This window comes from Chlorocebus sabaeus, chromosome 11 (genome assembly GCF_047675955.1).
Source record: "Chlorocebus sabaeus isolate Y175 chromosome 11, mChlSab1.0.hap1, whole genome shotgun sequence".
In the NCBI taxonomy this organism is placed as follows: domain Eukaryota; kingdom Metazoa; phylum Chordata; class Mammalia; order Primates; family Cercopithecidae; genus Chlorocebus; species Chlorocebus sabaeus.
The window spans coordinates 103880132-103894179 of record NC_132914.1 but is presented as its reverse complement, the minus strand read 5'-3'; the positions used below and the strand labels follow the sequence as shown (position 1 = coordinate 103894179).

Here is a 14048-nt window from a genome sequence, read left to right as displayed (position 1 = left end):
GCGTCTGAAAGGGCCCCCTTTGCCTGTGGAGAAAGGGTAATTTGATCGCCTTCATTTTGCTCACTGGCACTTATTTCGGGCAAGAATAGCAAGCTGTTGTATTCAAATGGGGCTTTAAAAATGTATATTTTAAAACTTTGTTTTACTGAAAATCATTTCATCTTTAATAGCAACAAACAAACCGTACATGAGTCTCCCCGCAAGTACAGGCAGATTGAAACAGAAAAACAAAACTAATGCTGGGGAATGGGTGCCAACACTCAGCAAAGAAAGGGTTCACGGTCTCAATCCCTTTATGAGAAATATTAATTTGGCTTTCTAATTAGGCAGAGAATGAATGAAACCCTTAAGCTATTCTCTCTCTCCTGCTACCACCATTTTATGGGCAGGAACTTCAAGGAAATCTCAGACCTGAGTTTGATTCCTGGCCCCTACTTACAGCTGTGTGGCTGCGTGGCTTTGGGGCAACTTTCTTTGCCTCTCAGAGCCTTATCTGTAGAATAGAGATACTACTTCCTACATCACAGAGGCAGCATGAGGATTAAATGAGATAAGGAGGATGGTGGTGGTGAGCAGAAACTTTGGTGTCAGACCTGGGAGAAAATCCTGTCTCTGCACTACCTCTTTAAGCTTGACTCCTCCTCTATAAAGGAAGAAGTGTGCCACCTATAATAAACATTTTATGAGGATTAAATATGTGTATATACATAATTAGTATAATACCTGGTGCTTTATAGTCAACCAGTAAACAGTAGCTGCTGCTACTATTGTTATTAACAACTTACGTAAAATATTTGGCACTAAAATGTAATTCTCCCTTCCCTTTCACTCCCAACTCAGTACTTACATTCGAACTTGATGTTTCGCAAGTTTTCTGGGAGGTCGTGGAGAGCCACTTTTAGCCACTCATCCAGTTGCTTGGCAAACTTTCGAATCACCTGAGTTAAGCTAGAAAGAGAAACGATGAGTTTTAAGTGCTGCCCATGTTGCTCAGTTCCTCCCACAGTCCCCTAGAGGGTTTTATTTCCCCTAATCATGTTTGGGCTGCTACCAATAGGTGCCATTTGTAAGAGCAACCTCAGAGACAGTGCCAACAGTCCAAGCCCTGCGGAGAGCTGGTGGGTCTGGGAAGGGCACGAACAGAATGTACTCTGCTGGTCACTGATGCCCACTGCAAGGCTTGGTGGCATCCAGAACTAGTTAGATGCAAGTAAAACATGCTCCTTTATGCTTTTGAAGAGCTTGTGTGAGGGGTGAAGACAGTGGGCCGTGGGCCTAAGAAAGCCCAGTCTTGTCCGATCCTCCCAGGCAGGCAGGAACTCCGTTTGCAACATAACTGCCATGCCTGCTCACCCAGCTTACCAAACTGCTTGCCATTTGGTGGGAACTGGGAAGCAACAGCATATTTTTAAATTGGCAAACAACCTTGATATGGGCCTTGAAACCATATTAGATTCCAAGAGTCAAAGACAGTATTGGAACAGGAGGCAGGAGGGAACTGGAGAGGTGAAGCACTGAGCAGGGCAGTAGGTTGCAATAAGATGGGAATTTTGAGTTGAGAAGACACTGGGCCCCCTTTTCTGGCTCTTGCTATCAAAGCCATCTGCTCACAGGCCTAGGTTCATTCTCCACGAAGTCCTCCTTGGTTGTGCCAGATATAGGGACATCTCTCCTGTTGACCATCCACACCATCCTTGCCTTCCACCAACACCGCCTAGCTTGCTGCCCTGGTTCAGCCTTTCGTCCACTGTCTCCTGTCAGACACAAAATCACCAACCTCCACCCTGCTGGGCAACCCCATTTCTCTCTGGTCACTCATTCTTTCCTTTCTCATAGCTATCTCCAACCTTCTTCAAGACCCTTATGCCTCCAATTCCCGAAATCTCCCCTCCCTGCCAGTGGGTGGAATCACCTCCTACTTCTCAGGGGAAAAAAAAAAAAAAAAAAAAAAAAAACAGAAAAACACAGAGGAAGGGTGTCATCAACACTCAGCTACCTGCCTGGTTCATCTCTTCCTCCCTAATAGAATCCAGGAGCGATCCCTCCTCTTGCCATCCCCTGCTGCTTTCTCAGGAATTGTACATTGCTGACGGTCCCTTCTCCTGTATATTCAGCTTTTTCTTCTCTACTAGATCATTCTGCTCATCTGTTTTTTTAGGAGACAGTCTTGCTCTGTTGCCCAGGCTGAAGTGCAGTGGCACAATCTCAGCTCGCTGCAACCTCCGCCTCCCAGGTTCAAGTGATTCTCATGCCTCAGCCTCCTGAGTAGCTGGGATTACAGACACACGCCACCACGCTCAGCTAATTTTTTGTGTAGAGATAGGCTTTTGTCATGTTGGCCAGGCTGGTCTGGAACTCCTGATCTCAAGTGATCCACCCGCCTCGGCCTCCCAAAGCACTGGGATTACAGGCGTGAGCCACTATGCCCAGTCCTGCTCATTATTTTAATGCATTTAAGAATGTCTCACTTTAAAAACAACAAAAACCTCTTTATTTCCTCTACTCTATCCCCTTGAGCCACTGCCCTTTCTCCCACATCACAGACGGACTTCTTCAAAGTGCTGCCCAATTCTTTGTCTCATTTCCTTCACCTCCCATTCCCTCCTCACCTCACTCCTGACCTCAGCCTAAACAGCTCTCACCTAAGCAGCCCCCATGCATGATTCCAAACCCAATGGACTTGTCATGGTTCTCGTCTGCTTAACATCTTGGCGGTATTCGATTCTGTCACCTGCGCCCTCCTTTTGGAAACACTCACTTCCCTTGGCTTCTGTGATCCCTCCTTCTGGCTGCTCCTCCCCAGTCACAGAACTCCTGCCCTCTGCCTGGTCAGCATGCCTTCCAGTTCTTCATATCTAGTCCTGGGCTCTCATCTCACAAAGCTTTCTTCCTTCCCCGGGTAGTTTCTCCAGGCCCACAGATTCACTGAATCTGTGAATTTCCCGTCTGTGCAGATTCACCGTCTGCACTTACTTTTGCACCTCTGGCCCAGAGGCCTCCAAGCTGAACTCGTGATTTCCCCCTTGGACCTGCTTCTTTTCTTGTGTCCTCTATTTCAGTATGAACTCTATTTTTCATCATTTTATTTTTATTGATAACTTTTTTATTTTCAAGAATTTCAAACATACCCCAAGACAGATAGTATAATAAACCTCCAAGGACCCATGACCCAGCTTCAACAATTGACATCATTTTTGCCAGTTTAATAGATTATATTCGACTTTTTCTTTTCTGGAGTGTTTGGAACAAATCCAAGATGTCATTTAACCCCTAAAAACTGAGTGTGCATTTCTCATTGGCAAGGTTTAAATACGTATGTGTACGTGTATACACACACATGCACACAATGTGTGTGCAGCATTTAAATCCTCCATGCCATTAGTTTATCTAACAGAATGAACAGTAATTCCTTAATATCATCTACAGCCCAGTCTGCATTCAGATTTCTGTATTTCTCCCACAGATGTTTAGTTTGTTTGAATCAGGATCCAAACAAGGTCCACACATTGCATGAAAGATACAACATTGCCCTGTTCTGTTTCTTAAATCTTTTTTCCCCCCTATTTTGTGCCATTTATTTATTGGCAACATCATGGTATTTGTTCCCTGGAATGTCCTACACTCTGATTTGGTTAAGTTCTGTCTTGTAGTGTCATATAGTCTATCCATCTATCCTGTCTGCTTCTAAAGACTTGATTAAATTCATTTACAATTTCTTTAGGCAAGTATCCAGTTTTGCATACACTATTTTGGACATAGTCTCTCTTTCCGTTTACCACATATTACAGATTTTGCTTCCAAATTACTTCCCAAGCACAGCCACGTCTCTCCCTTTTCTCCCTAGTTCAGGCTGCCGTCAACTCTCATCCAGACTTATAGTAGCTTCCCGAGTCCATCCTGCCCTGCTCACCTTCCCACCTCCACTCTATCTTCCACATTGTGAGAGGGACATTTCCAAAACACCTGTAATTTTGATTAAAACTCCTCAATGCTTTCACATCATTCTTAGGATAAAAACCCCAGTTCTTGCTGCAGCCCCCAAGGCCCCACCTTGCACCTTCTCCCTTTCTCCTCATTCTGGACCTCTGGCCTCCAATTGGTCCTCTCCCCTCAGGGCCTTCGCCCCTGGTATCCTTTCAGCCAAGATCATCTCTTCCCTCTTCACCTACTCAGTTCCTTGTTATTCAGCTAATCTCAGACTAGATGTTACTTCTATATGCAAACCTTCTCCGAAGCCCCCAGACCAGGTCAGCACCCCTGATGATTCCTCTTGAACGGCCATGTAGTTATGACAGTTTGTTGTTATATACCAACTTGTGTGATTATCTGATCATTGTACATCTTTCTCACTGTACCCTCCATGCAGAGGGCAGGGACTATGTCCATTTTGCTTATCACTGTATCCTCAGTACCTAGCATAGTGCCAGACACATAGTAGGCACATAAGAAATGCTTGTTAAGTGAAATGTAAGAATGAATGGCTCTCCATCCCCAGATGGACAACGGGCCTTGTTCTAACTGCCCCCCTCCCTACCCTCCGTATCTCTGGCTGCAGCTCCTCCCACTGTCCCCCCAGCTTACTCCATCCCCACAGCACTAGCCTCCATTCAGTTTCTCCAACACTCCAGGCCCTTGCTTACCTCACCAGGACCTTTGCACTTGCCATCCCTTCTGCCTGGACGCTCTTGCCCCAGATAGCAGCTCACCTGATCACCTGATCTAAGAGATGCCTTCCTAAGCCTCAACTGACTCCATCTCCTGCAGCATCTATGCCTTCTTGACATACTGTCCTCTGTGGGTGTATACCTGCAGTTCGACCTCCTTCCTCTGCTTTCCCTCCACCTCTCTCCTTCCCAGACTGGGATGCCAGGGTGTGTCCTCCACTTCTAGGGACATACTTTTCCTCCGTCTTGTGCAGGTGGTTGCCAAGTCTACAGCTCCAGCTTCAGCCCTTCTCCTACATCCTACATTCACACTCATAGCTCCCTGAATGACCATCAGTGGTGATGCTAGTAAAACTGCAACAATGGTGATAACAGCAGTTACCTTTTAATGAGTGCAATGTGCCAAGCTACTAAACACTTCACATGTACTTTCTTAATTAATCCTCACCTCAGCCCTAGAGGTACATACTGTTGTTAGTCCCAACATAGAGGTGAGAAATTGAGGCTCACAAAAGTTATTTTACTTGTCCAAAGAGATGCAGCAAGTGGTAGAGCCAGGAGTCAAGCCTAGGTCTATCTGACCTATAACCACTGGCCTACTCCACTTTGATGAAAGTACCACATCATGCACTTTGACATGCCTTGGATATGCTCCCCATATCCAGTGCCTTCTGCTTTTCTGTTCAGTGTTGCTATTCCTTTGGCATTTCAGGCTTGGTCCTCACTCTTTTCTTTGCCTCTTTGACTTCTCCTTCCTGCCCATACCACACACGCACACACACACATGCACATACACAAACACACACAGATGCATACACACACACTTTCTTACTTTAGCTAACCCAATTGTTATTAACAACCACTGTGCCAAGATTGCTTGGAAGAAGTGAAAAACTCCAGTTTGAGAATGATTTCCCTTTCCTATAAATGAGAGTGTATGATCCATGGTTATCTCTATAATAGTGTATTTTTATTCCCCTGAATTTCAACATGCTCTTCTGAGTTGGAAAGGATGGGATGGGTCTGAGCTAGGGGGTGGGGAGCTGTGCCTCAGCCTGGGCCTGCCCAGGGTCATGAGTGAGAACTTCTAGTGCCAATTCTTATTTCCATGATGCCAAGCACAGGGCTTGGTACAGAAAAGGCACTCAAACAAGTTTGAGGGATGAATGAGTATATAAAACTGAAAAGTCAGTTGGAGCCTGATCTTTTGAATAAATTTGTCTTCCTGATTTAACGAAAAAGGCACTTGATTTGTAAGCCAAAGATTGCAGTGGTAATTACGTAGCCACGTAATTTTTAACAGCCTCCTTTGGCAGACTGTAACTCAATGAGGGCAGGGAGCATGCTTATCTTATGTAGTGCTGTATTCCAGGACCTAGCACAGTCCCTAGCACATTGTAGTAATCAATAAACATTTGTTTAATGAATGAATGAACATTTGTGGTTTTCTTGAATAAATATTTGAGTCCTGACCATTTTATTTATTTGCAGGTGAAGGTAGACAAGTTATTTCAGCCCTTTTTTTTTTTTTTTTTTGAGACAGGGTCTTGCTCTGTCACCCAGGCTGGAGTACAGTGGTGCGATCTCAGCTCACTGCAACCTCCGCCTCCTGGATTCAAGTGATTCTTGTGCCTCAGCCACCCAAATAGCTGGGATTACAGGCGCCCACCACCACGCCCAGTTAATTTTTGTATTTTTCATAGAGATGGGGTTTCGATACATTGGCCAGGCTGTTCTCAAACTCCTGGCCTCAAGTGATTCATTGCCTGGGCCTCCCGAAGTGCTGGGATTACAGGCATGAGCCACCATGCCTGGCCCTCATTTCAGCTTTTAAACTTTAACCTCCACATCTGTAAAAATAAGTCAATTATAGATAGGAAGGGAGGGGTTAACATTTCATTTGTACCCCACAAACTGCTTTGCAATAAACAGCAAATGCCATGTGTGTATGTGTGTGTTTAATACCTATAAAGTATTATTAAAAGTATGTGAATCTTCCTTATAAAGATGGATTTTATTAAATCCTCAGAAGATACCTTTGTGGTACAAAATATAAGTGAAGATTTAGCCTCAGTTCGCTTGATCAGTGCCTGAGAAAGATTTTAATAACACAAAGCCCTAAATGGCTCCTACATATATAATATAGACATATACATATTATTATAAAAATTGAAATTTGGTCTTAATGTAGAACATTTGAATAATGCAGAAAAGGATGAGACTAAAATTTGGCCATAATCGCCTCTGGAGGTAACCTTTGTTAGCCTATTTGGGTGTATTTCTGTTCCATCTACAATGTGGAAAGCTGGAAAGAGCATCACTCCCACCATAACAAGAAAAAGCCAGATAATCTACAAAATTACAACTTTTCTTTAAACCATTAGAGAGCTGAGGTCACAATCACGTAGCCTGGAATTTATGGAAAGAAAGGCACCTCCAATGAGAGAAGGACTTGGGGACTGGCTCACTTGCAATAGAGAGAAGAAAACAGGGCGTTACATACAAGTGGGTGAAATAAATTTTGCTAACAGTTTTAACAAATAGCTAACGGGCCAGTATGAACTACCATGAGAGTATAGAACTCTTGGAATGACAGATACAAGGGAAGTTCACATCTATTTGCAAGCCCTTCTGCACAGGCCTCACCAGGTGTTCATGAGGAAGACTGGGGACAGGACAGGAGGACAGAAGAAGCCTTTCTGAGAGGTATATGTTTGGAGGAAGGGAACAGCTGTTGCAGTGGAAAAAGCATGAAGTTCCACCAAGACCTTTCTCCCTTATGGATCAAAAGCCTCAGTTGACTAGGGGAAGAGCAGAAAACACTGTTGACCCCAGGGAATAGGGAAGACCCATTGTAGGTGGCGTAAAGATGAAAAGAGAAAGCTCTCTAACCCTGCTGGAAACCACCAAGGGCTCAGATCACTAGAGATATGTCTCTGCAATGAGTCAAGATCACTGAGAGTGCCCAACTCTGAGATCCAAAGCACAGAACTTGCTTAAGACTGAAACAGGGCTGAACAAAAGAGAACCCACTTCCCGACTTTTCAGCTCCAATCAGGCTAACAAGCACCAAGTCTTAAGCAACTGTGTGCATAGGGACGGCCTAAAGGTAAAGGAGCAGGCACATTAAGGGAAACAACCCAACAAATCTCCAACTTAAGCACAAAGTACCCCAGAATAATTTAAATCTGGTGCTACACTAAAGGTAACCATAGGAACAACAAAACCCAAATGCAATGAAGTCCCAAATAGACTGCCTCAATTCATATTCAGGAACCTAGGGGAAGGAACCTAAGTGAAATGGGAACACTTATCCCATTTCCAGGCTTAAGTATTATTTATCCCAGTCTCTACTCTTCTACACACTGTTTGGCAGCCAATAAAAATTATGAGATAAACAGAAAATTAAGAAATAGAACCTACTGTCAAGAAACAAAACAGTCAACATAACCAGACTATCAGACAGGTAATTTAAAATTTAAAATAACTATGACTAATGTGTTAAAGGCTCTAATGGAAAAAGTAAACAAGCATGAACAGAGGAGGAATTTCAGAAGAACATATAAATAATTCCTATTATTACATGAATTATTAATTAATATATTAATAATTAATGTGATAATAATAATTATTAGAGATAGGATCTTGCTCTGTCATCCAGCCTGGATCATGATTCACTGTAACCTCAAATTTCTGAGCCCAAGTTATCTTCCCGCCTCAGTATCTTTAGTGGCTAGACTATAGGCATGAGCTACTATACCCAGCTCATTTTTTTTGTAGAGACAGGATCTTGCTATGTTGTCTAGGCTGCCCTCAAGTGATCCTTCTGCCTCCATCTCCCAAAGCACTGGGATTACAGGTGTGAGCCACATTGCACCCAGCCAGAACACAGAAATTACTTTTAAAAGAATTGTAATATTAGAAATAGACATAAAAACAAAGTACAGTAATGGAGATAAAGAATTCCTTCAATAGTCTCATTAGTAGCATTGACATAGCAAAGGAAAGAATCAGTGAACCTGAAGATATGTCAATAAAAATTACTCCATGTAAAATACAAAGAGAAAAATGAGTAGAGAACAAGCAAAATCGAGCATCCGGGAGTTGTGGGACAGTATCAAATGGCCTAACATACTTGTAATTGAAATACCAGGAGAAGAAAAAAGAGAGAAAGCAGAGAAGAAGATAATGGATGGGTATTTTCCAAAAATAATGAAATACATCAAAGCACAGATCCAAGAAGCTCAGAAAGCCCCAAGCAGGATTGAAAACAACACAAAGCATTGAGATACATCATGGTTGAACAGCTGAAAACCAAAGACAGAGACTGAAAAACCAAAGACAGAGAAAGTCTTGAAGGCATCCGAGGAAAAAAGGCACACTGCCTACAGAGGAGCAAAGATGCACAAAAAACAAACATGCAAGCCAAAACAATGGAGTGAAATGTTTAAAATGCCAAAAGTGAAAAACTTGTTAATTCAGAATACCATACCCAGTGAAAGTATTTTTCAAATTGAAAGAGAAATAAAGACTTCTTCAGACAGAGAAAAACAAATAATTTGTTACCACTAGACCTGCAATATGAGAAACATTAAAGAAAATTTTGCAGGCAGAGGACTATGATTACATATCCAACTCATATATTACACAGATGAGTTGGATATACATAAAGAAATGAAGATTAGGAATCATGCGAATGAAAGCAGATATAAAATATTTTTTCATATCTTTAATGATTATCAAAGATAGTTATCTAAAGCAAAAATAGTTATAATGTTTAGGAGTTTATAGCATATACAAAAACAAAATCTATGACAACAATAGCATAAAAATGGGATACAAATTGGGAGTATAGTGTTAAGATTCTTATATACTTGTGAAGCAGTATAATATTATTTGAAGGTATATTATAATTAAAGATATACAAACTTAAAACCACTAGTAAAAATTCTTTTTAAAGAGGTATTTTTAAAAAGACAATCATGGCCATGCATGGTGGCTCACACCTGTAATCCCAACACTTTGGGAGACTGAGGCAGGAGGATTCCTTGAGCCCAGGAGTTCAAGCCAACCTAGGAAACACGGCAAGACCCCATCTCTATGTAAAAGTAAAACAATTAGCCAGGCTTAGTGGCACATGCCTGTAATTCCAGCTACTCAGGAGACCGAGGTGGGAGGATTGCTTGAGCCCAGGATGTTGAGTCTGCAGTGAGCCGTGTTTGTGCCACTGTACTCCAGCTGGAGCCTGGGTGACAGAGTAAGACCTTGTCTCAGAGAGGGGAAAAAAAAAAGCCAGCCATGGAGATAAATGGGATGATGAAAATAATTAACACAAAATTAGACCAAAAAAAGAGGAATAAAGGAGCAAAAACTGATGAAACTAATAGAAAACAACTAGGAAGAGGGAAGATCTTAATTGAACCATATATTTAATTACATGAAATATAAAGATCTATACATACCATACCAACTAAAAAGGAAAATTGCCAGACAATAAAAAAGAAAGACCTCCCTCTATGTTTGTATGTTGGCTATAAGAAATCTACTTCAAATATAAAGACAAATTAACAGGGTGGAAAAAAATGTCATGCAAACACTAATTTAAAAAAAACCTGGAGTTAGCTGTATTAAACAGACAAAGTAAACCTCTGAACAAGAAATATTATGAAAGATAAAAGAAGACATTATGAAAAGAAGTCAATTCACCAATAAGACATAACAGTTGTAATTTGTATGCGTTTAACAACAGAGCTTCAAAATACATGAAGCAAAAATGTATAGAAATAGACAAATTCACAATTAGAGCTGGAGTTGTCTATATTCTCTATTGCTAATCAGTAGAACAAATCGACAGAAAATGAGTAAAGACAAAGAAAATTGAAACAACACTATCAATTAAATTGACCTAGTTGACAATTAACCTAATGATACCAGAATATATAGCTTTTTCAGGTACACATAGAACATTCACCAACATAGGCCACATTCTGGAGCATGAAACAAGTATCGACTTAAAAGAATTGATATAAAACGATATATATAATATGACCAGAAGGGAATTAAACTAGAAATTATTAATAGGAAGATATCTCAAAATCCCCAAATATTTAGAAATTAAACAGTTTACTACTAAATACCCCATAGATCAAAGAGGAATTCACAGGAGAAAGTAGAAAATATTTTGAATTAAAATGAAAACCCAACATATCAAAATTTGTGGGGTGCAGCTAAGTAGAGATTAGAATAAGATTTATAGCATTAAATGCTTTCATTAGGAAAGTAGAAAGATTTATAATCAACGACCTAAGCTTTCACTTAAAGAAATTTTAAAAAGAAGAGCAAAATAAACCCAAAGCAAGCACAAAAAGGGAGGAATAAAGATAAAAAACAGAAGTCAATAAAATTGAAAACAGAAAACAAGAAACCAGAGAAACCAAAAGCTATTTTTTGAGATCAATAACATTGATACATTTCTAGTCACACTGACCAAGAAAAAGGACAGAAAACACAAATTACCTACATCAGGAATGAGAAAGGACACATCACTACAGAGCCTACAGATATTAAAAGGATAAGAAAATATTATGAATTTAAAAAATTTAGATAAAATTCTACACTAACTCCTCCAAAAAAAAGAGAGAGGGAACATTTTTCAACTCATTTATGAGGCCAGGGTTCCTCTGATATCTAAATAAGAGAAAGACATTATGAAAACTAAACATGAAAAACTTTCATTATTGATCAAATAACTTTGATGAACTATAAAACCCTCTGAACAAAATATTAACAATTCAGATCTAGCAATATGTTTTTTTAAAAATTTATGACCACCAGCCTAGGCTGAATAGTGAGACCCTACCTCTAAAAAAAAAATTTTTTTTTAAATTAGCCAGGTCCTGTGATGCATGCCTATAGTTCTAGCTACGCCGCAGGCTGGGGCAGGAGGATCACTTGAACCCAGGAGTTTGAGGCGGCAGTGAGCAGTGATCAATGATTGCACCACTGTACTCCCGCCTGGGCAACAGAACAGACCTCATCTTAAAAAAAATAATTGGCCAGGTGCGGAGGCTCATGCCTGTAATCCCAGCACATTGGGAGGCTGAGGCGGGTGGATCACTTGAGGTCAGGAGTTTGATACCAGCCTGGCCAACATGGTGAAACCCCATCTCTATGAAAAATACAAAAAATTAGCCAGGCATGGTGGTACACACCTGTAATCTCAGCTATTTGGGAGGCTGAGGCAGGAGAATCACTTGAACCCGGGAGGCAGAGGTTGCAGTGAGCCAAGACTGTGCCATTGCACTCCAGCCTGGGCAACAAGAGCAAAACTCCATCTCAATAATAATAATAATAATAATAATACACACACACAAACACACACATACATTCAACCTGATATTAAAAACCTGTAGCTAGCATTGTATTTTATAGTAAATACTGAATGCTTTCCCCTTAAGGTCAGGGAAAATGCACAGATGTCCACCCTTGCCTAGGCTAGGACATCATCCTAAAGATTTTAGCCAGTGCAATAAGACGGGGGTGCAGAAAAGGTATACAGATTGAAAATCACACACATACACAGAGCAGGAAGCGCTGTGAAGGTGTAGGCAGAGATTAGAGGGATGCGTCTGCAAGCCAAGAAACACCAAGGATTGCTGGCAACACCGGAAGCAGAAAACAGGCATGGCACATATTTTTCCTCAGAGCCTCAGTAAGGAACTAGCCCTGCCAATGCTTGATTTGGGACTTCTGGCCTCCATAAGTGTGGGAGAATACCTTTTCTGTTATTTTAAGTCACTTTGCCAGTTTATGGTAATTTGTTACAGTAGTCACAGGAAACTAACACACTTCACCATGTTTAAAAAAAAAAGAAAAGGTACATGAAATGTCATTCATCACAGTGTTGTTTGTAGTAGGACAAAACTGGAAATATCAAGAGAATCGACTAAATGCAAGATGGTGGAACCCTATACAGTTGTGAAAAAGAAAAAAGCTCCTTATAGATGGATGTGGAATGTGCTTTGTAACAGTCCCCACAGGAAGGAGTGCCACTGTAAATGGGTGGGTTTATTTACAAGAGACATGTCACAAAGGTGTGGACGGGGTAGAGGAACTGTAAGGGAGACTGCTGTGACCTAAGGCTCAGACCACAGGCTCTCATCCACCCTGTGCCCAAGGACAGCCTGGAAAGTTGCCTGGAAGGGAACACAGCCCAGTGAAGGAACCCAGCCAGCCTAACACAATCTCACAGGGAGGGGGCCAGATAATCCATCTCCTGACTTCACTCTCCTCCCTCCATCCCTCCCTGAGAAGCACCCTGTGTGGTGGCCCATGCTATCAGCATATGCCCCACCCCCAACCCCAGCAGAAGACAGCATGAAGTGTGGAGAGTGCATCTGAGGGGCATGGAAGCTGTCCAGCACAAACTTCAAGGTTAAGTTGTTTCGTTTTACAGCAAGGCACAGAACAGTATATAGTGTATGTCACCATTTCAGTAAGAAAAACAGTATATTATACGTATTGATTACATGTGCATATCAGATCTGGTCAGACTGCAAGAAAATGATTCTATCTGATGTTCTGGGAGAGGACTGGGTTGTCTGGGGACAGGAGTCTGGTGGGGAGATTGTTTACTGTACACCGTCTTATACCATTGAATTTTAAGCCACACAAATGGTTCAAAATATTAACGGTTTATTTATATTCCAAAATATAAATAAACGTTAATATTTAAGAGTTCAATATTAATGGTCTTTACAAGGGAGGGCTCTGGACAGTGCATGATTTTCAGTACAAGAGAAGCAGAACAGTCCCTTCTGTGGACCAGCCATGAAGGAAGACAAGAATAAGCATGCCCACCTGTCAGGTAATGCCTGCAGCACGGTGGGCATCAGCACCCCGGAGATAGCTTTGTAGAGGATGGAGTCACACACGCCGACAATGTTCACCACTGTGGAGGAGCCCAGCACAGGCAGCATATGGGGCGGCATTCCTTGCCAAAAGTGCAGAAGGAAACTTTGAACCTGTATTGACCCACAGAGAGAAGAACCATGAGGTTACCCAGGGCCCTCCCAACAGAAACTTGGGACTCCACCAAGGCCAACCCAGTCTACAACGCTGTCATTTACTTCCCCTGCTGCAGCAGAAGCCACCCCCAGCCTGCCATGTTGTAGGAGGCCCTGGGAGTTTCTCCCACTTCACGTCTTCCCTCTGCCTAGGCATGCAACATGCTCACTGCTGGAGAACTGCCTAGCCTAGCAGGCTGGGGTCTCCTCTGCCCCAAAAGATGAAGCACTTTCACCCATCAGCCCCTTCAATGCTTACTAGGGTCTGGGAAGAGTTTAAGGAAAGAAAGGTGGGGCATTGTTTTTAAAAAGGTCGGAG

At 41.9% G+C, this 14048-nt stretch overlaps 1 protein-coding gene and 1 long non-coding RNA gene across 7 annotated transcripts in view; one reads left to right on the top strand and one right to left on the bottom strand.

The window, feature by feature from the left end:
• The window catches only part of RFX4 (regulatory factor X4), a 181979-nt gene that overhangs the window by 51023 nt on the left and 116908 nt on the right, over window positions 1–14048 (bottom strand). For all 6 annotated transcript variants that reach the window (XM_037996587.2, XM_073021061.1, XM_008004541.3 and 3 more), the window contains 2 exons: window positions 13524–13687; window positions 848–948 (listed from right to left, as the gene is read on the bottom strand). In XM_037996587.2, the coding sequence (XP_037852515.1) occupies window positions 848–948; window positions 13524–13687 (265 nt within the window). The remainder of the gene's footprint in view (window positions 1–847; window positions 949–13523; window positions 13688–14048) is intronic.
• Window positions 1–14048, top strand: part of LOC140712794 (uncharacterized) — a 97674-nt gene that overhangs the window by 62330 nt on the left and 21296 nt on the right. The window lies entirely within an intron of this gene.